This window comes from Equus quagga, chromosome 6, assembly GCF_021613505.1.
Source record: "Equus quagga isolate Etosha38 chromosome 6, UCLA_HA_Equagga_1.0, whole genome shotgun sequence".
Taxonomy (NCBI): domain Eukaryota; kingdom Metazoa; phylum Chordata; class Mammalia; order Perissodactyla; family Equidae; genus Equus; species Equus quagga.
Window position 1 is genome coordinate 4,883,746 of NC_060272.1, and position 21,998 is coordinate 4,905,743.

The window sequence follows — 21,998 nt, forward strand, 5'->3', positions numbered from 1 at the left end:
CCTGCTCGCCGTCCTCTGGCCCAAATTGCGTTCTCCCTTCTCTTCATACGTTTGTTTTGCATTCATCCTTCAAGGGCCAGCTTAAGGCTCAGAGTCACACAAAGTCCTTCTGATCGTTCTTTTTCCTTTTTGAATGTATTACAGCCTTATTTGTATACCCTGAATAATACTTACTATTTTTAAGATAATGTTCCTTATTTCTTTTTGCTCCATGAGATCAGGGCCGAGAATTAAACTTTGATCTTACCTTTGCAAAAAACACTTTTTATTTAAAGACACCATACGAAAGTCCCTCATCAGACTGTTAGTTGCACAGAGAAGTCTCAGCATCTTGTGTGGAAACACACGCTGTGAGCCCGACCCACAACCTCCTGAAGGCATCCAGAGAGAAAACTTGATGGTGGTCTGCTCACAAAGTCGCAGCACTGTGTCTGCTGAGAACAGGATTCCGCTACTTGAATGAACTTAAAAGCAGCTCAGTGAAAAAAATCACCAACTATCCGTTATCTTGTTTATCAACATATTATTTATCAGTTAGAATATAGTGTATAGCAAGCATTGCACCGGGTATCATCTATGAGCACTGCTGTCCTCGAAGAGCTTGAAGAATCATCGAGAAAAGCCAGCTGGAATAGGAATTCGTTTGCAGCATCTCTTTTCGGGTGCTCCCTGTGGACTTGTGCAGTGTGGGGTGAGGCTTGAGGAGGTCGGCACTGATTCGTTCCCTTGCTTTCTTTCAACCTGCCTTTTGTCTGACTTGCTCCTTCCTCCTCTACAGGGTGAAAGAGGCCTCCCAGGGTTACAAGGTGTCATTGGGTTTCCGGGAATGCAAGGACCTGAGGGGCCGCAGGGACCACCAGGACAAAAGGTGAGCCTGGCTGTGTGATGGGGGTGGGGCATGTGGGGTTCAGCTGATCTGTATTCTTGTTATAATGAGTGGTCGTAATGACATTTCTCTGCTGTTCCAGGGTGACACTGGAGAACCAGGACTGCCAGGAACAAAAGGGACGAGAGTGAGTACGGTCGTCACTTCACTTGGTTGTGATGTGGGTGACATGTGACTCAGCAGAGCCTGCAGAGTGAGGCCCCTCAACACCCCCTATCCCACCTCCAGACAGTCGTGAGGGGGCTTGCCTCCCTTCCTGTCGTTTCTCCTTGTCCTCTGCACTCCTGTGAGTCCTTGGGGCAGAGAGGGAGGAAACATTGGAACTGTCTGGGATGGAGAAGATCCGATTTCAGTGAGAAACAGCTTGATTTTCTTCCCCCAGTGAACTGATTTATCCCATAAACTCTTCTTGCCAACTGGGTGAGATTTTAGTGTGCATTTTATATATGTGTATATATCCCCTAAAGATTGCAAAGTCTGAAGTGAGGACAGAGTTTATGTTGTGTGTGCACAGCCTTGATTTTGGAAGGAACTAGTAGTCAGCTGTTGACGTAGATTGGCTACTGAAGCCGCCCCCGCTGTCTCCTCCCTGGCTGGGCCTCGGCCGCCCGCCACAGAATGCCCCGTCTGCTTAGGGTGGCCGTCCTGAACGCCAGCAATTCGGGTATGATGCCCTTAGGCAGGTGGGTGCAGTGGGAGGACGTGAGGTTCCCCAGCGCTCACTGGAAACTCTTTCCTTTCCGTCCTTACAGGGGCCCCCAGGAGCATCGGGTTACCCTGGAAACCCAGGACTTCCTGTATGTATATAAAATGCACCTGCTTCCTCTGTGAGACATTTGACTGAGTGAGAGCACCATCAGGTGATGTTCTATTTTGACTACTTTTTCGCTTTATTAATTGCAGGGTATTCCTGGCCAAGATGGTCCCCCGGGCCCCCCAGGTATCCCAGGATGCAACGGGACAAAGGTAAGTCTAGAACAGAGACCCTCCCCACTTTGCCACGTTTACCTGACTCGCACGTGGAGAAGTCAGGCAAGGTTGTCCTGTGAACTCTGTTTTAGTTGCCGCAGTTGGAAAATCCTTGTCTGAAGCTTTCTTCATTTGATGAAGGAGCACTGATTTCCCATATTTATATTCAGGAAGCACCTAATCCTGCCGTTCATTTTTATAGACTTTTATCCTAAAATTGCTTTGTACTTCTTACCTATGATCTATTACTAAATCAAACAAAATGCTATTGTTAATCCTTGTCCCCAGTAATTATACTCTCAAATATATTTCTTCTATGATGAAATCGCTCTCAGCAAGAGAGCTCGCAACAAACAACTTTTAGGAAATGATTTGACCCAACAAATGCGGGTCCCTGGGGGTGGGGCAGGGATGGTGCGGGCATCTGGAGTGACGTCCTCTGTGCCTGGCCCAGCACTCGTGATGACTGTCTGCTGTCCCTACAGGGTGAGAGAGGACCTCTGGGGCCTCCTGGTCTGCCTGGATTCACTGGGACTCCGGTGAGTATAGGGTTGTTATGTCAGAATTTCTTTCTTGGGTTATAATTTCTCTCCTCTCATTCCATCTTCTTTCCTTTTTTTGCACTTATATCTTAATGCTGATAATGTTTTGAGAAAAACGAAACTAATACCAACCTTTTCTTTTTTAGGGACCACCAGGGTTACCTGGAATGAAGGTACATTATTTTACTTTCTTGGATTCATTACAGAAGTCTGTTTAAAACAGATGCCATAAAAACCAATTTACTTTAAGTAACTTTGGTTGGTGAATTGCTATTAACATATTTGTCTAAACTCTGCTCCGTGGAAAGAGTACGTGAGTCATGTACACAAACTTAAATTTTCGAATCTAAAGTTTAGACATTAGGTACGATTTCTGAATAGGAAATAAGCAGCAATAGGAAGCATGTGTGATGGTGAATATTAACAGATGCAAGTCCAGGGCAGACTGGTTACCTGCATAGCCCATCTCCATGATGCCCTTTTCCAGAGCTGCGAGACATGAGCACAGTGCCACCCACAAGGGCTGAAATTGGTGTCGTATTGAATCTATGTGGTTTCACTTAAATACGGCCATCTTTCCACCTTGCCTGTAATCTGGAGTCACTCTGTTATAAATGCTGTCACTGCTGCCTGAGCTTAGATCCTTGGTGTCATGGCCCCTTCTTTCGGAGCCAGTCTCAGCCTTGCTCAGCTTGATTCTCCCTTTCTGTCGGGAGGGGCAGGGGGGAGGGAAGAGGCGAGCGAGGACCCTCTGTGCATGGTGAGGACAGAGGCCCTGGATCCCTCGCTGCCGTGCCCCTCAGAGCCATTAGGCCCCTACTGTCAGTTTAGGGCACTTTCTTCATCCACTCTTGCAGGGCAGCTAGGAAAAGGCCTGGGTGGTTAACCCCGTGCCCATCACTGGTCACTGGCCACTTGCCTTCTCCTCCATGGGCAGTGTGTCTGATGCTGCCCCGTTCCCAGGCATGCCACCTCGCTTCCCTCCTCTCTTGGCCCATCCCTGCTCACCAACTCCCAGCCTGGCGTCCTGCAGGCGCCACCCGCCGGCACTTCCAGAACGGAACCCGCCCCTTCCCTTCTAGACTGCTGCTCTGTGAGCTTAGCTAAGTAGGGTGATGACACCACCTGGGTGTCCAGCCAGGCACCCAGCAGGCATTGCTTTGGTTGATTTAGTTTTTGCTATGGGAAAATTGCATGTGCTGATTCTCTCCTTCCTTCTTCCCTCCCTCCCTCCCTCCCTCCCTCCCTCCTTCTCTCCCTCCGTCCTTTCTCTCTCTCTCTCTCTTTTAATCATAAAGTCCTGTCACTTTCGCATCCAGACTTTTTCTCGAATGTGCCTCCTCCCTGGCCTGCCTCCCTGCACAGTGGCTGGCAGATCCTTCATTCATGTTTGCTCACTGAGTAAACGTGGGAGTGAGTCCATTCATGTGCTCAGCTCCCTGCCAGCTGCTTCAGCATTCCTCACTGTGAACTGCGAGCAGAGAGAAGACCTCAGCTCCTCAGGAAACTCTCTGAAATTTTATAGAAATTAACCTTTTAAAGTCTTCCCCAGGCAGGGGAATGCTGTCGCAGCGCCCGGCGGCTCTTATCAACCTGGCCTCAGACTGTGCGCTCCCTGTGCTGTAGAAAGGTGCAGAGGGCGTGGCTTCTGGGCCTGCAGAGCTGCCCAGGAAAAGGGATGCCTTCAGGTTTTCAACTGAAAAGAGATAACCGCATGTCTGAATGAGGTTGAGCACTCACGTGTCCCTGTATTTAAGAACACCTGAGAAACAGCATCCTCACGATAGCCCTGTGCTTTAGTCAGGGTTCTGCAGAGAAACAGAACCAACAGGATGTGTGTGTATGTATGAAGACATGTATGTATGTATATAATACATATGGAACGATAGATGGATAGATGGAGTGAGAGAGAGAGAGAGAGATTTACTGTAAGGAATTGCGTGATTGTGGGGCTGGCAAGTCCAAAGTCTGCAGGGCAGGCCAGCAGGCTGGAGACCCTGGGAAAAGCTGATGTCGCAGCTCCATTTGAGGGCTGTCTGCTGGCAGAATTCTCTCTTCTTCACAGGAGTCAGTCTTTTTTCTCTTAAAGCCTTCAGCCGATTAGATGAGGCCCACCCCTGTCATGGAGAGTCATCTGCTTTACTCAGAGTCGACTGATTTAAATGTCAATCACATCTTTAAAAATACCTTCACAGTGACACCCAGACTAATGTTTATGCAAATATCTGGATACTGTAGCCTGGCTAAGTAGACATAAAATTTACCATCACACCCTGCTTTTATAAAAATGCTCACAACTGGATCTTTTCTTGAAAACATTAGTGTTGTTTCATGAGAGCAGCCTGTGATCACAGTCTTTCAACCAGCGATGGGGCCCTGGTCTAGAACTCCTCCTTGTCTGGGTGGGACGGTCACATGGAAGTGTCACGGATCCCTTCACTCAGCTGTCTGTATGTTCAGCCCCAGTTGCAGCCGAGTGGACTGTGCAGCACTTCATGTGGTCACTACGATAGTAGCAGTGCCTGGGGAGATGGCCAGTCCATTGATTCCAGCTGAGACAGAGCCTAACTCCCAATGTGGGCTCGTTCCACACCAGTAATGCACGCCTGTCATTCCATAGGTTTTAAGTTTCTTTACATAAATATTTGTGACTTCCTCTTACTTTTCATCCCATAGGGGGACCCAGGTGAGATACTCGGCCACGTGCCCGGGACCCTGTTGAAAGGGGAAAGAGGATTCCCTGGACCCCCAGGAACACCAGTAAGTGTTTGCTGAATAATGAGAAGCCCCTGCTGAGTCTCCTCCTAGGTTGCATTTTAATTCTTCTCTTTCTCAATAAATTGTAGGGTTCGCCAGGATTGCCAGGGCTGCAAGGTCCCGTTGGCCCTCCAGGATTTACCGGACCACCAGTAAGTTTTGGGGGATATCTCTCTGAGGTGATCATTCAAAGAACAACTGTGTCAAGGTGTGCAAGTAAAATGTAATGGTAACTTTACGCAGTGATGGTCTTTCTTCATTTGGCTTGAGAAAATGAGCTTCATTTTTAAGAAAATCTGCCCTGGAGATGGACTTGTAGGAGTATAGTCAGCCCAGAGGGTCTGTTCTGTTGGGACTTATGGACGCAGTCCAGGTGGCGGGGAAGGACACGGTGTTTGTAACAGACACTGCGAACTGAGCCCCGGAGACAGCCACCCTGGGGCTCTGCTCCCGCACTGGCTTCTTCGCAGCTGGTAACTCTCTGTGGAAGGAGGGCGTCCTGTCCTCCCACCCACACAGTTTTGGGAGCACAAGAGAGTTAATAGTTACAAGGTTTCCTTATCTGTCGAGTGTCACCGTGGTGGGAATGAGTAGTGCCCCTGGCCTTTCATCCGCACACGAGCCTGCCTGTGAGTCCTTGAAAGAGCCACAGGCTTATCTTTTAAATGTATTCTTTCTTTTCTTTCTGTCTTCTTTTTTTGGATCAAATCCAGCAATTCTTCTTCTATCCATTCCTGCAAATGTAACCTCTTTTATAATCTTGTAAATAGCTAGACTCATTTTTGTGAGGAGAGAATGACTAGTTTTTCTTTTTAAACGATGATAAAAAGCATTTTGAAATTTTGTTGCAAACACGGAAAGTTTTTTGACTTCACTACAGTCTACTTGCTTGAAGAAATTCAACTTTTTAAGAGAAGTAGTTATATTTAAAGTGGACAAATATCGTTTCCAAACTGGAAACTAAAGGCTCAGAGTTCGGCTGGTGGTGTCGTCTGTTAACCTGGTGCATTCTTATGTCCGTGGATTCCACAGGGTGATGCCTAAGATTGGAGGTATTTTCATCCCTGTTAATAATTGTCCTGGACTAATTTCTGGTTGCTTTCAAAGTTTTACAGTTCTAGAGTACAGGAAAAAATATTTAAACATTTAACAAATTATCACGTTAACCATGGGATCTTAAGATAACTTCAGTACAAAGAAACATTTAAAGCTTAGCAGAGTTGTGAATCATATTGAATTAAAATGCTCTCTCTTACAGGGTCCTCCAGGCCCTCCTGGCCCTCCGGGTGAAAAGGTGAAGATTTATTTTTCATCTGTCTTTCTTGGGCATTAGTATAAGACTGTTGTGAAATTTGCCATAAATCATTCTTTAAATCTCTGTAAAAAGTTTTGGGAAATTATAATTTCCTTATATATCTCTATATTTAACATCTGTCCACCCACCTTTCCTTCTATCCACAATCTATCCATCTATCTATCCATCTGTCCATCAATATATCTAACTTATCCACCTATCCATCTATCTATCCATGTATCCATCAATATATCTAACCTATCCACCTATCCATCCACCCATCCATCTATCCATTTGTCCCTCTATCCATCTACGCATCAATATATCTAACCTATCCACCTATCCATCTGTCCATCCATCTATCCATCTGTCCATCTATCCATCCATCCATCCATCCATCCATCAATATATCCAACCTATCCATCTATCCATCTATCCATTCATCTGTCCATCTGTCCATTTATCTACCCATCCATCTATCCATCAGTATATCTAACCTATCCACCTATCCATCTGTCCACCTATCCCTCTATCCATCTACCCACCTAGGCATCTATCCATCTGTCTATGTATCCATCTGTCTGTCTATCCATCTTTCCTTCCATATGTCCCTTAGTCATTATTGTGGAATCACTGATCTTTCCTTTTGTTTTCTAAAGCCAGAGTTTAAAAACCTTAAACTTCTTAAAAAAGGTTTTTATAGGATTCTTTTTCAATAATACTTTAAAGAACTTTTTTATGGACATTGAAAATTTTATGGTAGTTGTAGGACAAAGCTTTTGCCTTAAACCTACCATCTTATTGCATTTTATGTGATGTTTGTTAGATGATTTTGAACAAAGTAGACAACTCTAATAATGGAAGCCTAATTTTTAATCAACAGGGGCAAATGGGCTTAAGTTTTCAAGGACCAAAAGGCGAGAAGGTGAGTGCACACTGCTTTGGAGGGTTTTCGTGTTTGACATTGGGGTTCTAAGCATGATAGGGTTCTGGCCTCTAGACCTGCTCTTGGCCCCTGTAGCTATCGTTACTCTTCTCTGCACGTTCTGGAGTTTGTTAGTGTTTTCCTTAAAATGCACAGCTAGAGTTCACTGAGACCACTCTGCTTGTGCTCTGCCCAGCAGAGGATACTACAAGGCCCTGAGTCCCAGATCTCTGCACTTAGAGTTCAACCAGAATGTTCGCAGGCAGCGGTAAAACCAGACCTGGACTTTATCACAAGAGGCCAGCTTTGGACTTGACTCTTAGTAGCGTAACTATATTAGACCCTACAAAGACAAAGGCCGTCATCCCAGGATTGGGAGGAAATGAGCCCAAGAGGCAGGGTGGCACAGACCCCAGCAGCTGACCTCATCTTAGCAAAAAGGGAGGCCCACGGTGTGTCCCTGATCCTCTGGTGATCTCTCCATCGGTTCCCCCAGATCAGACCTATGAAACCGGCACCAGCCAAGCTGCCATGTCTACCACAGCCCAGGGTCTTCTCCATCGGTGCTCAAGCCGGTGTAGATGATGGCCACTAGGGGGTGCCAAGTCAGCCCAAGCCTGGGAGGATCCTGACGGAACAGTTGGCCTCCGCTTTCCACCTCACATTATGGCCCAGTCTTTTCACAAAGCCCATAGGCCAGGGCCCTGCAGTTTGTGCAGTTGAGTTTTTGGACCTCGGTCGTTGTGTTATCGCTGGGATTCACTGTTCTTCCAGTGGTACCCAGCACTTAGGATGCCTGAGGAAGAGAATTCTTGGTGGCCCTCTTCTTTTTGGTTTACCTAACAATGCCTCCTTTCTCCCCAGGCTCTCTTAGACAGCTCGTGTCCCTTTCCTCCGTGCTGTCATAATGTGATAGGACAATGTGTATGCGATAGGAGAGCGTACATATACATGCTAGGTACACTGTGTGCATAAATGCATGGTCTGTACATATATGCATGCAGAGATGCGTCCTATAGATGTTCGGGTCCCGCTGTTACTGTTGAGGGAGTAGTTTCCCTGACCCCTGAGAGGCGCAAGTCTCCCCCTGGCTTTAGATACTTAGTGTGCCATCTTCCTGCTGAAAACTTAATTTTCTGCTGAGGCAAGGATAGATTAGAACAGAGTACAGTTACATTTTTAAAATGGATGTGCTATTTTAGACCTTTCCCCCCTCTGCATTTCTATATTTTTCTTCTCTGTATAATTATTTTTAGGCTTAATTAATTCCCAATCTTTGCATCCACAGGGTGATCAAGGGGTCAGTGGGCCTCCAGGAGTGCCAGGACAAGCTCAAGTCAAAGAAAAAGGAGACTTTGCCACTAAAGGAGAGAAGGTACAAGTGGACTTTGTCCACTGGATGCTGGCTTTCTAATTTTGGACAAATTCCAAGGGATAAAGAGACCAGGTCAAAATTCAATTTCTCCAGCTACCTTCACCCCTGACCTGGAAAACAGATTTCTAGACTATCCATCACATACCATATGATCATTTTGAGAGCAAAGGCAGCTGGAACTGGTTGGAGCAAGACTGATTTGAGGCTGTTTCACCCAAGTGAGGGCTCCGTAAATGTGCCCAAGTTGGGGCTGGGCTGGGTCAGCAGGAGGGAGAAAGAATGAGGGTAGAAAGAGGTTACAGTTGCCCTAGATCAAGTGTAATTAACTGCCCTTCTTAAATCCTTCATCCAGGCAGTGCTAGGAAGGGAATACTGGAGGCCAATGTGAATTTCTTTGTTAATATATCAAGAAAGGGTTTTGTTTTATTTTCTTTTACGTGTTCAATGTAGCACATAAAAAGTTGATACAGCCATTAGATAATACTGATCTCTTTCTTTTTAAAAAATTATTTTAGGGTCAAAAAGGTGAACCTGGATTTCAGGTAAGTACTAAATTCTTCTTTATCATTATTATTTTGAGTGAAAGATCATAACATATTGCATTTAAGTTGCAAGCTTCTTTCATCTTAAATGTGACATTTACTTAATTTAACATTTTACTTATGTATATGAATGAATCTAACTCTTTCTCTTTCTGTTCTTTCAAGGGAATGCCAGGGGTTGGAGAGAAAGGCGAACCTGGAAAACCGGGGCCCCGAGTAAGTGCTTTCAAAAGTCCTTTTAGGGGCTGGCCCGGTGGTGTAGTGGTTAAGTTCCTGGGCTCTGCCTTGGTGGCCCAGGGTTTGCCAGTTCAGATCCTGGGCGCGGACCTACGCATCACTCATCAAGCCATCTGTGGTGGCATCCCACAGAGAATAACTAGAAAAGCTTACGACTAGGATATGCAACTATGTACTGGGGCTTTGGGGAGAAAAAAAACAGGAAGATTGGCAACAGATGTTAGCTCAGGGCCAATCTTCCTCACCAAAAAAAAAAAAAGTCCTTTTATTCCTTATTGTAAAATCCTTTTCCTTTCATTCCTAGAATGACAGGTTCACAGAAACCTAGAGTGGATGAGTTCGTAGGGTCTTTCCCCTCCTGAAGGGCTTTTCTGAAGTCCTCGGAGCAGGAATGAGGAGAGCTGTCACCGTTAGAAAGAGCTCTCAGGAAAGCTTGGGCCCCCATTATTCAGGTGACCCCCAAAGACAGCCTTGGGAAGGGGAGCTCTTTGAAGAGCCCCCCATCTGCTGGCTCCTCACTGAAGCCACCGTCCACCTGCTCAGAGTGTTGGTGCCCTTTGATGCTGCCACCCAGCCCAGGTTGGAGCTGTGCCCAGAGCCCAGATGGCACAGCCCTGAGCCCGGATGCTCAGGGGCTTTCCACCCCCTGAATCCTGGCAGTAAGAGACCCGCCCGCTTGCAGTACCTGGGCCTTTTCCGGTGTCTGCCGTGAAATAACACCCGGAAACTTCCATGAAAGTCAGTCATCAGTGGATCACCTACCAAATTCTCATTTGCCAATAGGAGAGCTTCTCTGGTGTTGGCTGTGCTGCCACGTGTCAGGGGTGGCTTGGAAGGTCGGGAGCTAATCAGTCTCCAACTTTGAAAATTGAAAAGTCCTCTTCTAGTGTGAGAACTTTTTCATAGGCATTCAATGTATACTGTATTGCTTGTTATTATTCTTGTATCATCAACATTCACAGAGGTTTCATACCAGAGACGACATGTGAACTTGTATGTGAATCAGACCCTTGTTGTTACAACGTATTTATTATTATTATGGAATACTAATGTTTAAATCTTTATTGTACAGGGAAAACCTGGAAAAGATGGTGAAAAAGGAGAAAAAGGGAGTACAGTAAGTATTTCTTTCTAATTGTTTAAAGCAAACTGTTGTCTTCGCTGGCTCATGATGCTTGTTGCTCCTCTGTTCCATTTTAGGGGTTTCCCGGCGACTCAGGGTACCCAGGACTCCCGGGCCGAGAGGGTTTTAAGGTAAATGGTGACACTACATTGAGTTTTTACCTTCATTTTATAGTTCAACCTAGTAGTTTTTCTTAGAGTAAAAGACCATGGATCAAAGAATAAAAATTATTGATACTCCATGTGAGTAAAAATACAACGTAATTTAGTGGTTTTATTTGTGTTCATGAATTTTTAAGGAAAAAACATAAAATGTAATGCTCATTCAAGTTTTTTTGTGTTTTTTGTAGTAGATTATTTTTGCCTGATTACAAAACAACAGAAAATGCAGAAAGATACAGTGAAGAAAAGAAAGCTCATCTAACTTTTCTATTACCTGCTCAGAAGTGGTCAGAGTTAACAATTGACCTGTGTGCACACACATACCTGCTTTTAAAAGAAATGATATCACCCACTACTTCCTGCTTTGTCACTGAATGATATAACGTGGATATATTTCAATGTCCAGAAATGAAGTAATGCAGAAGGTTTTTAATATCTGTGCCTTTTACTGCATGCTATTTAGGTCATTTGCAAATTTTTATGGTTAAAATTATTTTTGTTCACTTCTCTGATCATTTCCCTGTCATAAATTCCTAAATGTGTAATATCTAGGTCAACGTGTAAACTCTTTTTTGGAAGCTTTTGCCATATGCCCCCAGAGAAGCACGTCCGTCCGTCAGCCCAAGGCCCTTTGATTTGTCAACTGCTTCTTATCAAACTTTAAAAAATATTTGTCAAACTGATAGGCAGAAAGAACTCGTTGCTGTTTTTCTCTTTTAATCATGAGACGAGGTTATGTAAATCTCTCTTAAAAGAAGAAATGGTTTTGCAATAGTTGTCTCTAACAGTGAGTGAAGCCAGGGGAGGACCTCACGGCCTGTTTTCACAGCCAGGGACAAAAGGAGAAATTCTTTACTCAGACTTTTGCTGAGAAAGTCAAATCTTGTAGATTTTAAAAGGTAAATATGTTTAGAGTATATTAGCTAAGATATAAGTCCCAAAGATATTTCTAGACTCTCTTCTCATATTCAAGTAAGAAAAATCAAAACATCCAGTTCTGGTTTTAATTCCTAAATTCAATGCCTTGGCTTACAAGGAAAAAGCATACATTCATGGAATATATGCTTATCTTAAAAGTATTGATGCTCATATAAGAACATCAGATGTAAAATAATTCATTTCTTTGAGTTTTTCATCTAATATGGATTAAATTAAGCCCAGAGTTCTAGTCGAATTTATCCATTCAATGTTTTTAGGTAATGCTGGATTTTAAAGGGAAAGAAAAAACCATAAATATCCTTTTATTATGACCTCCAGTGCAGCTTTAGACAATCTTACACCTAAAAACCTCAAATAAAATGATGCCTTTATGAAAGTATGTTTGGAAATCTAAAGCTTTCATGTTGTTTTGTTTCATTTGTTTTCATGTTATTGAAAAACCAGTGTGTGCTAATTCACCTTACAAAGGGTTCTGTTAAAGTTCTCTGAGGAGCTTGCAGTCAACAAAACAAATATTGTGAGCTAGTTTGTAATGTGAATAATTAGCCTCCCATTTATGTTTTCTAGAAATCTTTATTTCCGTATGTCACACTTATGCAAAGCAAAGTGAAATGTAGTCGTTTTTGTTCTAATAGGTACAGAGCACTTGAAACTAATCACAGTGAGAGGCACTAGGAGAGCAAAATAATTTTAGTATTATGTGGGCACATCTCTATTTTTCCAGAAGAAAAAAGTTTAACCCTGCTTTCTGCAAGACAATCTTTCTAGTTAAAAAACGCCAGTAAAGCTATTGTTTTTCTTTTAGGGAGACAAAGGGGAAGCAGGCCCCCCCGGCCCGCCTGGAATTGTGAGTAAAAGCAACGTTTGCTGGGCTGTGCGGGTGTTTGAAATGAAGAAGAAAAGGAGATGGGCAAAACGGTTGCATACGCCACATGCCCCACAGCATTCCCAGAATTACACTTTAGTAGAGGGGGTGCATGTTATTTAAAACGATAATTTTATAGTTTGTATTGTGTGGAGTTTGGTACATACTTCTATTTTGATAATTGCTGCATTCCTCGACCACTGGAAATGAAAAGGTTTGCACACAGATAAGAATATGAGCAACACGTTTTGAAACTGTTTTTTTTAAGTGGTCCTTTTAGGAGAATGTTAAGAGAAACAGATCATCCATAATTTGACTATCCTAGGGAAACAATTTTTATTTTTGCAAATAACATCTTACTCCTTGTCCATATGCATATTTTTACATACTTGCAGTCAGTGATGTAACTTTTTTTATTTTTAGAAATGAACATTCTTCATGTTTGCAAGTTGTTTCAAATTATCATTTTCAGCATCCTGCCAGAGTCTCACTCTAATTCTTTTAACCATTTTGCCCAGATTCTTTTTTGAAACAATGACAATGTTGCCGTTCTCCGTTCTCCTGCGCAATGCCATCCTTGCACTGCTACAATGTGGTCATGAATATTTGCACACGATGTTTTGTGTATGTGTATGTGTCAGGGGTTGAATAACTTTTCCTTAGGCTCCATTTCCAGGAATAGGATTATAGGATTATTGAGTCAAAGTATTGAACCTCCTTAGTGCTTTTAAGACTTCCTGTAGACTGCTGATTCCATTTTCCGTCTTGTGATCCAGCAGCAGCATTTGAGTAACCTGTTGGTACCTTAGCCTCATCAGCAGATTTTAATAATATCCCCTAATCACTACAAAGGAATTCTATTTTAAGGGTAATATGCATTGTTTGACTCGGTCCTTTTCCTTGAATTTCAGTGTTTTAGAAATGGGGTGAACTAGTTCACTCCTTTTTAATGAGGCCAACAGTGCATTCTTCTTGCCCTGTATCCCTAGCACTGTAAGGAAGTCCCACTTTTGACCCTTTTAAAAAATAAAGCAAAGAATCTCTTCCAGTAAAAAAACTTGAGTGTTCCTGTTACATATTACCTGAGGAAATTTAAGGAGTTCTTCTCCTAATACTCTTTAAAGTAGAATATGCATCTTATATCCCTCCCTCCTTCCTCCCCTCCTCCTCCAGCACGACTACTTCTTTCAGCTTTCTTGAGATAATAAAAAATGTGTTAGTTTCTTGGTCTATACTGCTGTAATATACGGCAGCAGCCACTCCCGTGCCGCGCCATGATGTTTTCCTCTGTAACTCAGGTTATTGGCACAGGACCGTTGGGAGAAAAAGGAGAGCGGGGCTTCCCAGGGACTCCAGGGTTGAGAGGAGAGCCAGGTCCCAAGGGTAAGTTTCTTTCCTTTTCCTCCCTTCCCTCCTGGCTTCCTTCCTCCCTCTGTCCTTCTCTCATCCTTTCTGTCTCTTTCTTCTGTTTTCGATCTGCACTCAGTCACATTTTGAAAGCATGTGCACACTGGGCAGGACCATGTGGTGACCAGTCCTATTGAGTTTTTCTTTTGTCGTTGCGCTGGGTCCAGGAGCCCATCTCCCGCAGCTCTGTGGCCTCAGGGCCACTGTGCCTCCACAAGTTCAGTTTTCCCTGTTCGCCGTGACCGTGGGTCCGCATGGGCACAGAAATACAAAGTGCAAGTCATGAGTGAACCAGCCTCAGTTTGTCCAACTTGCTTTCTCTTTTAGGTTTCCCAGGATTACAAGGCCAGCCAGGCCCTCCAGGTGAGCACCCTTAACTGATTTTTTTTTTGCAATTTTGTAGATTTGTACAACTTCTCTGTGGTTTATATTCCGAACGTGTTTATCATGTACATTAGATGTTTGCATAAAATGGCTAGCACTTTTGTCACACGTTTTTCTAGTTTTGAAAGCAAGATGTGTTTATTTTAGGTTACAGGTTAGCATGTAGTTATAAACAGGTTTTCGTGAGTGGGACCCCGTATGTCTCTCATCCAGTCACGTCTACACTCTGCTCTGATCTAGCACCCACCAGCCCCACCCTGCAGCCGCTCCCACTGTGCCCGCGGACACAGCCTGGGTCTTTCTGCAGATCTCCAGTTTCTGGCAGGTTCCCCCACGTCAGCATCCTTGCTCACCCTTTCCCCCAGCTCTGGAATGCCTTTGTCCTCCTTTGAGACTAGACTCAAGGCTGAAACCTCTTCGAACTGACCTAATCACCTCTAATCTTGCTTCTCCCTGGAATCCTGCCTCACTGAGCGTGTGCTTAGATGGGAATAGTTTTGCATTTTCTGTTGGATTACGTATTGTAGAGGCTAGGAGCTGTACTTGTGCAGGTGTGTGTGAGGGTGTTTGTGTTCTCCCAGTTCCTAGAGCAGATACGATGAGCACTCTGATAGAAACTCTCATGCGCCCTGGAATTGACACCACAGCTGAGTGCTTACAAGCCTTACGTTTTTGGTTTTATTTTGGGTTTTTATCCTTTTTTATTTGTTATTTGACTTTTTGCCCTTTCTGACAGTTCTTAAGTTGCAGTTCTCCCAGAGCCCCTTCTTCTGTGCTGGGACAGACCCCTGCCCCCCATGCCCCGGGCGCATCTGCACCGTCCGAGAGTCACTCGCTCTGCAGTGGCTGCGAGCAGGGCCTTCACTGCCCTCGCTTGGCCTCCTTCTACTAAAACTTTTGGATCTACCCTTCACATCATCTCTTTTTTCCCTTTTCAATCAATTTATTCTCTTCGATTTTAAAAAATATTGCTGGATTTCAGCTGTTCTGGTGAACACATCGCTTTGTGTCTCCCCTTAGTGGATGCCATACTTACGTTCTAAATCCATTATCTGCCCCCACTAGTCTCTTAACTTAGAATTTTAAAAAATTCCCTTGAAATTGCTGTGGCCCTGCTCTTCGGTCCCCTGTGCTCTGCTGACCACCGCCCGTCGCCCCCCGGGTTGTGGGGTTCCCCCTCCTCAGGCCCACATCCTCTGGCTGGCCTCCTGTCCCATTGTTCTCTCTATTAGGGGTGCTCCCTCTCCTCTTGTCCCCTATCTGGGGGTGCTGGGTGGTGGACCGACGCCCCCAGGGCCTTCCTTCAGTTCTTCTGCCTTTGATGTGTTGTGCTGTGGGTCCAGCACCTTACAGCTTTCTCATCAGTGACTGGAGTTAAATGTTGGGGTCTCTTCATCTTCCTCAGAACTCCTTTCACTTCACTTCCCGGCTGCTTCCTCTAGATTCCAGCCCGATCCCTGTCCCCTTTGCCTCGTGTCCCCTTTTGCTTGGTCAAATGGCATTCTTCATGCCTTTATTCTCTAAGTAGAAATGGAGTATACCCTCGATACCCTTTTCACTCCTGCATTGGGAATACTATTTACACCGAAAGAAACTCACAGATTCTAATGTCTGCGTAACGAGGCCCTTTTCCTTAAAGTTAGTTTGTAGGGAGCATTTGACTGCCAGCACTCCCAGGGCAAGAAGCCTGCCAATTTAACTTGTTTTGACTTGTCTAGAGCACTTCCCCTTTCAGCAATGGCCATTAGTCATTTCACCTCGGACAGGGTTAAGAAGATGAGTTTGTGTTGTGGATGTTGAACTCTGTGTTGTGCCTACTTACTTGAGATTTTGGTGTGCTTTCAGGCTTCCCAGTACCAGGGCAGCCTGGTGCTCCTGGCTTCCCTGGAGAAAGAGGAGAAAAAGGGGACCAAGGATTTCCAGGCCGGTCTTTGCCAGGACCAAGTGGAAGGGATGGGCTTCAGGGTCCTCCTGGGCCCCCCGGACCCCCTGGACGGCCAGGCCACACGAGTAAGTTCCCCCGGGGACCATTTGGCGTGGTGTCTTGTGTAGGACAGGAGGCCGGGCAGAGCTCCCTGGGTGCTGGGAGGGAGCTCCAGGGTTCGAGTGGGATGCTAAAGGTTGGGGTGTCTGGTGATTTAGGAATTATTTACATCCCGCTTAGGTATCTCTGCAAAATTTCCCTAGTCATGTTACAGAAAGGAATGGTAAAAATAAAATAATGAAACTGGTTTAAAAGAGTAAAGAAGGACATTATCCAACTCTGATCTCCTGGCACCTAAAGCTAAAAAGCAAACCAGTTGAGTTGTATAGCTCTTAGAGAAAGCAGAATGCATTGCAGTTCATCTAGAGACACAAACTAATAGTAAGACACACTCTAGGAGGAGGGGACGGCACAGGCACCGACCGCGGTCCACGTGGTGATGTGATGAATGACTTCAGGTTTGAATGGGTCGCTGCATGGGTTTTTCTTAGGTCAGCCCTCCGTCAAAGCTGAGCACAGAATATAAGCTCTTGATTCAGTTAAGGGGGTCCTTTGGTCCCAAAGTAATACCAACGCAGAATGTAAGAAAATTTCAGAGGATTTAAGTTAATAGTTCTAATGGGAGTAAGCTCAGATTCCCAAAGCAGGTCCAGCATGTGCTCTGTGGAGCATCTAAAACGCCAGTCATCTGTGGGGGTGATGCAAGAAGGCTCCATCCGCCTTAAGCACCAGGTGATCTATTTGCTGGAATTCAAACGTGTGTCTATGGGAGTTCTCATGGATGACGCTCTGTGTGGAGGCCACATATGGAATGGATGGAACAGTTGATTCCAGATTTGAAGCTTCAGCTGGGAAAGGATCAGTGTGATTTCCTTTGACGTGTTGCGAGTGGGTGGGGGAGTGGGATGGATTATCTGTGACTTTACGGGACTTCCTCCCCTCTCTCATGGTTCTGTGGAACGTGGAGAATGAAGATGAAACCCTGAAGTCCTGGAGGCACTCAATCCAAAGTCGCTCTTTCTCTAAGTGTCTGGGAGAATGTTGTGAGCCTCAAAAAGGGCCATTGAGTCACCCATTCATTCAACAAGGATGCGTGTGCTCATAAGCCACCAGGCACTGCTCTAGGATCAGTGACAAACGACAGAGCAATCTTGTGCTCCTGGGGTGTGCTCTACTGCAGGAGGACAGATATAACCCAAATGAATCAGTAAATGGTAAGGTACACAGGAGGTGACAAGAGAGGATAAGAAATAAGCAAGGAGGAGCAACAGGGAGGTCTTGGGGTGGGGTGGGTGGGCCATGGGTTGTAATTGTAAATAGAGTGATGGGCAGACAGAAGGGGAGAAAGCTGTGGGGAAATCTGGAGAACGTTTTTCTTTTGATACTTCTAATTTTGCCAGTACGGGAATATGAATGAACTTCTTATAAAGACTTGAACTTCCCACTGCTGTTAATGGAGTGGGATGTGCTAACTGAACACCTTGTAGTGTCTGCTGTCCCAGCTTTCTAGGCTGCCCTTTTGAGTCTGTGTAAATTAACTGGGTCACAATTGCAGAGTATCAAGTGATAATTTACAAATGAGATTTTTATTCAGATTTACAGCGTATGTTCAAGAGGCTACATCTTAAAACTGACGGCCACCTTGGGGCCTCTCAGTAGCTCATTAACTACACACTGTGGAGATTTCCACATCCTGATTCTGCTCCTGTGTTCCTGTGCCATATGGTGGCAGCCAGCCCCAGGCCACTTGTGACTGCAGGTGCCCTCACTCAGCCACAGCATAGATGTCGAGTCTGAACTTGCATTTAGAACTCCTCAGAAGTAATCACTATATTCTTGCTTTAGACTTAAAATTATTGTAAAGTGATGTGGATGAGGATATAAAGTTGCTTTCTTACCAGGGATGCGAAGGGATTCTGTTTGCGCTATGGCCCAGAGGTGTGTTCTGGAGAAGAAAAGTAATCAGTTTATTCCTGTCAATATTCCTGAGTCTGCGTCTCCAGAGTCAGGGAGTCCGTATCCTCTTGGCTGGCAGGGCTGGGGAAGGCCAGTTCTTTACAGTCAAGGAATTGGGGACTGCTCATGGAATCAGAAAAGTGGACTCCACCTCGTTCAAGACCCACCGGGTCAGCGAGGAGCCAGGTGGGAGTGGAGCCAGCAGGTGTGGTGGGCCTGTGACTGGGTTCCCCCCACCTCAGCCTCCTTACCGACCTGTGAGAAGCTCCTGGGGAAAAAGAAGCAACACACAAACCAGAAACAAAGCAGGGAGCCAGCCCTGATTGCCTAGTGGTTAACGTTCAGCGTGCTCCACTTTGGCAGCCCGGGCTCGATTCCCACTCGTGGAACCACACCAGCCGTCTGTCAGTAGCCATGCTGTGGTGGTGGCTCACACAGAACTGGAGGGACTTACAACTAGAATATCCAACCGTGCACGGGGGCTTTGGGGAGAAAAACAGAGAGAGAGAGGAAGACTGGCAGCAGATGTCAGCTCAGCGAGAATCTTTCTCTGCAAAAGAAAAAACAAAACACAGCAGGAACACTTTCTCGCTCCAACTTCAATTCCCACACGCTTGAAACCAACTTTCCTCTGAGCTGTAAACAAAGTCACAAAAGAGGGAGGTTTGGGCCCTTTTTTAGGCCTTCTGGTTCACCTTTTTGAAACCTCGTGAAAAGGAGAGACAGCTGGTGAGGGAGCCGGAGAGGTGGACCCTGGCCAATGCATCCTCGCCAGGGGGCCCACAGCAGAACGTGGGGCTCAGCCTCTCTATGTCCCAGTGAGAAGATGGTGGAGGGAGTTGGGGGCACGAGCTGTAGCTCACGCATGTTTAACTATAGTTGTCATGGAATGCCCGGCAGAACCCATATGCTAATTGTTCACTCTGTCATTTTTTCCCAAAGATAGTGGAAAAGGAAATATAAACTCCATCACCATTGTGTATCCGAACTATAAAAACAATACTTTGTTTTTAATAGAACCCACAACAGATGGTGTTTGCTTTACTGCAATTCATTTTCATGCTTCTTCACATAAATGGTGCTCAGAAATGAATAGGAACAGACAATTAGAGGCATTTCCCCCTGGAACAGTCTGTGTCTCTAAAATGATGATGACTTTGCTGTAAATTTGCTTAGGGAAAGAAAAGGAATAAAGTTGTTCACGTCTCACCTTTGACTTCACAGATGTGTAGCCGTGGACAAACCACTTTTTTCTGAGCCTCAATTTCTTAATCTGTAAAATAAGGATGGTGGTGTGTACCTTGTAAGATAAAAATGAAATAGGTACAGGATGGGGCTAATGAACTGAAATGTGCTTTCGGATTATAAAACAGAAATTTTAGCAGTGAGGGCTTGTGACAGCTCTGTGTGCTAGTCAGGGTTTCCAAATTAATATACTAGTACTGTTGAAGCAAACTAAAGCTAGATTTCTGATACTTACCAAATAGCCTCAAAGTAGTTTGGTTTTATAATAGAGGTTGAATTAAGAGAGGGGGAAAATACCCAGCTTCAGTTTGGTGGGAGTGATCCTGTAACTTTTAAAAATCCATTTCAGATGGAATTGTGGAGTGCCAGCCTGGACCACCCGGGGATCAGGGTCCTCCTGGAATTCCGGGGCAGCCGGGATTGACCGGGGAAGTCGGAGAAAAAGGTAAGAGATTTTAATTTTTTTAAAAATGATGATTGTGCTTAGGTTACGGTATATCTCTACACTCCTCTGGCTTTGGGTGGGCGTGGGCGTGTTCTTCCTTTGCCTGCAGCTCCCCTCAAAGTCCCTTCCTAGGACGTGTCTTCCTGCAGCTCTGCTGAGATTGTCCTGTTGGAGGGCGTTTGAGGGAGAGCTGTCCCCTGGGAGGCAGAGGGGAGCCTGGCCCTAGAGTCAGAGTTGCAGCTCTTTACCCTCTCCATAGCCCGCAGATTAAACTCGGAGAGTGATATCTTATCTCAACCTTCCATTTCAAAGTTTGAGAGTCCTGTTCTCTAAGAACGCACGTCTTTCCTTTAAGCCCCATCACAAATGCGTACAGAGAACACTTGCCGCTGCTCCAAGCCGCGTTCCCATAACCGGAGTGCAGATCTGCTGCTGGGTCAGCTGAGCCCACCCTTGGCGCTCAGTTCCCCCTTTCGTCTTTTCACGTTTGCTGTAACACAAACACAGGACACCTTGTAATCCCTTTACAAGCTTGGAACCAGAGTGGATTATCACTGCGTGAACAGGCGTGTCTTAGACTGTAATAAACACGGGATATTCCAATATTTATGTCTCTTAATACCCAGAGAGTAGAACAAATAGGCAGCCGCTCTCTGAAATCAACCCCACTGTGCACTGTTTCTGGCTTTGGATTGCTAAGAAGTTTTACTCTTCAGAAGTCTACCACACAGATGCCTCCTGGCATACAGTTTCAGCTAGTATCTTAGAATGCTGACAGCCACAGAGGTTGCACAACTCGGATGGAAGTGGTCCTGGAAGTCATGGCGGGGGTGTCACCAATCAGCGTTTTTTTAAGGAATCTCTGGTCACCAGATGCTTAGTACTTTCTGACGTGAGCTGTTCCGTGTCATGAGAGTCTGTGGTCAGCAGGTTCTTTGTACTGAGGTCTTGTTTATTCATCCCCCAAATCCTAGGAGAAGCCTCTTTCTTCCTGTGTCTTCATCTCCCGCTGCAGAGCTGTCAGCCTGCCCAGATGGCAGCATTGGTGTCTCCCCGCTCACTTCTAGCCTTGTGAGCAGAGACAGCCACAGCATCCAAGGGCACCCAGAACTTAGCTGGCTTGTTGGCTGACTTGCACTGTATCTCTCCCACTGGTGGGCCCCTGTTCTGCCCCCGGGAAGAACGCAGAATGAAGCGGTGTGCCTGGCCCACACTTCAGGGACGCAGGCTGCCTGCGTTGGTCCTGTTTCCCTTCCTGACCATGGGGCCTGCTGGGATGAGGCTGCAATGGCAGTGCCTGGGCCTGGGGACGCCAGTCAGGATGGGGGCAAAGCTGATGTGGACCAGCCTGTCTGGCTTCCCGCACGGCTCCCCACGTGCACTCTACTCTGTGCTAGGCCTCATTTGTGCTTATAAACCTAGACATTTTAAGGTTTAGGACACAGATATATCTAAGACACCATGCACACTTTTAGCTTCGTTTGAAAATCAAGACATAAGGTGTTAGAATTTCCAAAGAAAGGCATTTTTCTGTGGTACGGTCTCTCTCCTCCTCCTCCTTGGTGTCAGGTCAGATGTTTGTTCTTGCTTTCGTGGCTTCTTATGTCCAGGGATCATCTATCAGCCCGTAACATGGGTTTAGTCCAGGAGCTGTATGTGAAGTTTGCTAACAAATGCTAAATCAAAGAGAAAAAGGAAGGGAAGTTTTAGAGTTAGAAACAAACTTGTACCGGTCAGATCTTTTCAGGTTGATGGCAAGATTGAGTTCTGGGTCACTTTCTAGTGGGGCAGCCCCGTCCTTCTGCAGAAAGTGCCTTGTGGCTCCCTGCGAGGTGTGTGGAGGGTAGAGGGGGTACCCAGACGGGGACACACAGTGGCTTAGCAGACAGTGATGTCTGGAGCAGGTGTTAGAGAATTGAGCTATCTCACATTTGACTACAACACCATTAACCACAACCTTCT

At 45.5% G+C, this 21,998-nt stretch overlaps 1 protein-coding gene across 1 annotated transcript in view; it reads left to right on the forward strand.

The window, feature by feature from the left end:
* Nucleotides 1-21,998, forward strand: part of COL4A1 (collagen type IV alpha 1 chain) — a 146,911-nt gene that overhangs the window by 86,816 nt on the left and 38,097 nt on the right. The window contains exons 3-22 of the mRNA XM_046664031.1: nucleotides 779-868; nucleotides 969-1,013; nucleotides 1,639-1,683; nucleotides 1,790-1,852; nucleotides 2,341-2,394; nucleotides 2,544-2,570; nucleotides 5,074-5,157; nucleotides 5,244-5,306; nucleotides 6,413-6,448; nucleotides 7,332-7,373; nucleotides 8,662-8,748; nucleotides 9,264-9,290; nucleotides 9,456-9,506; nucleotides 10,600-10,644; nucleotides 10,728-10,781; nucleotides 12,556-12,597; nucleotides 13,914-13,998; nucleotides 14,350-14,385; nucleotides 16,252-16,416; nucleotides 19,941-20,036. Coding sequence (XP_046519987.1) covers nucleotides 779-868; nucleotides 969-1,013; nucleotides 1,639-1,683; nucleotides 1,790-1,852; nucleotides 2,341-2,394; nucleotides 2,544-2,570; nucleotides 5,074-5,157; nucleotides 5,244-5,306; nucleotides 6,413-6,448; nucleotides 7,332-7,373; nucleotides 8,662-8,748; nucleotides 9,264-9,290; nucleotides 9,456-9,506; nucleotides 10,600-10,644; nucleotides 10,728-10,781; nucleotides 12,556-12,597; nucleotides 13,914-13,998; nucleotides 14,350-14,385; nucleotides 16,252-16,416; nucleotides 19,941-20,036 — 1,237 coding nt within the window. The remainder of the gene's footprint in view (nucleotides 1-778; nucleotides 869-968; nucleotides 1,014-1,638; nucleotides 1,684-1,789; nucleotides 1,853-2,340; nucleotides 2,395-2,543; nucleotides 2,571-5,073; nucleotides 5,158-5,243; nucleotides 5,307-6,412; nucleotides 6,449-7,331; nucleotides 7,374-8,661; nucleotides 8,749-9,263; nucleotides 9,291-9,455; nucleotides 9,507-10,599; nucleotides 10,645-10,727; nucleotides 10,782-12,555; nucleotides 12,598-13,913; nucleotides 13,999-14,349; nucleotides 14,386-16,251; nucleotides 16,417-19,940; nucleotides 20,037-21,998) is intronic.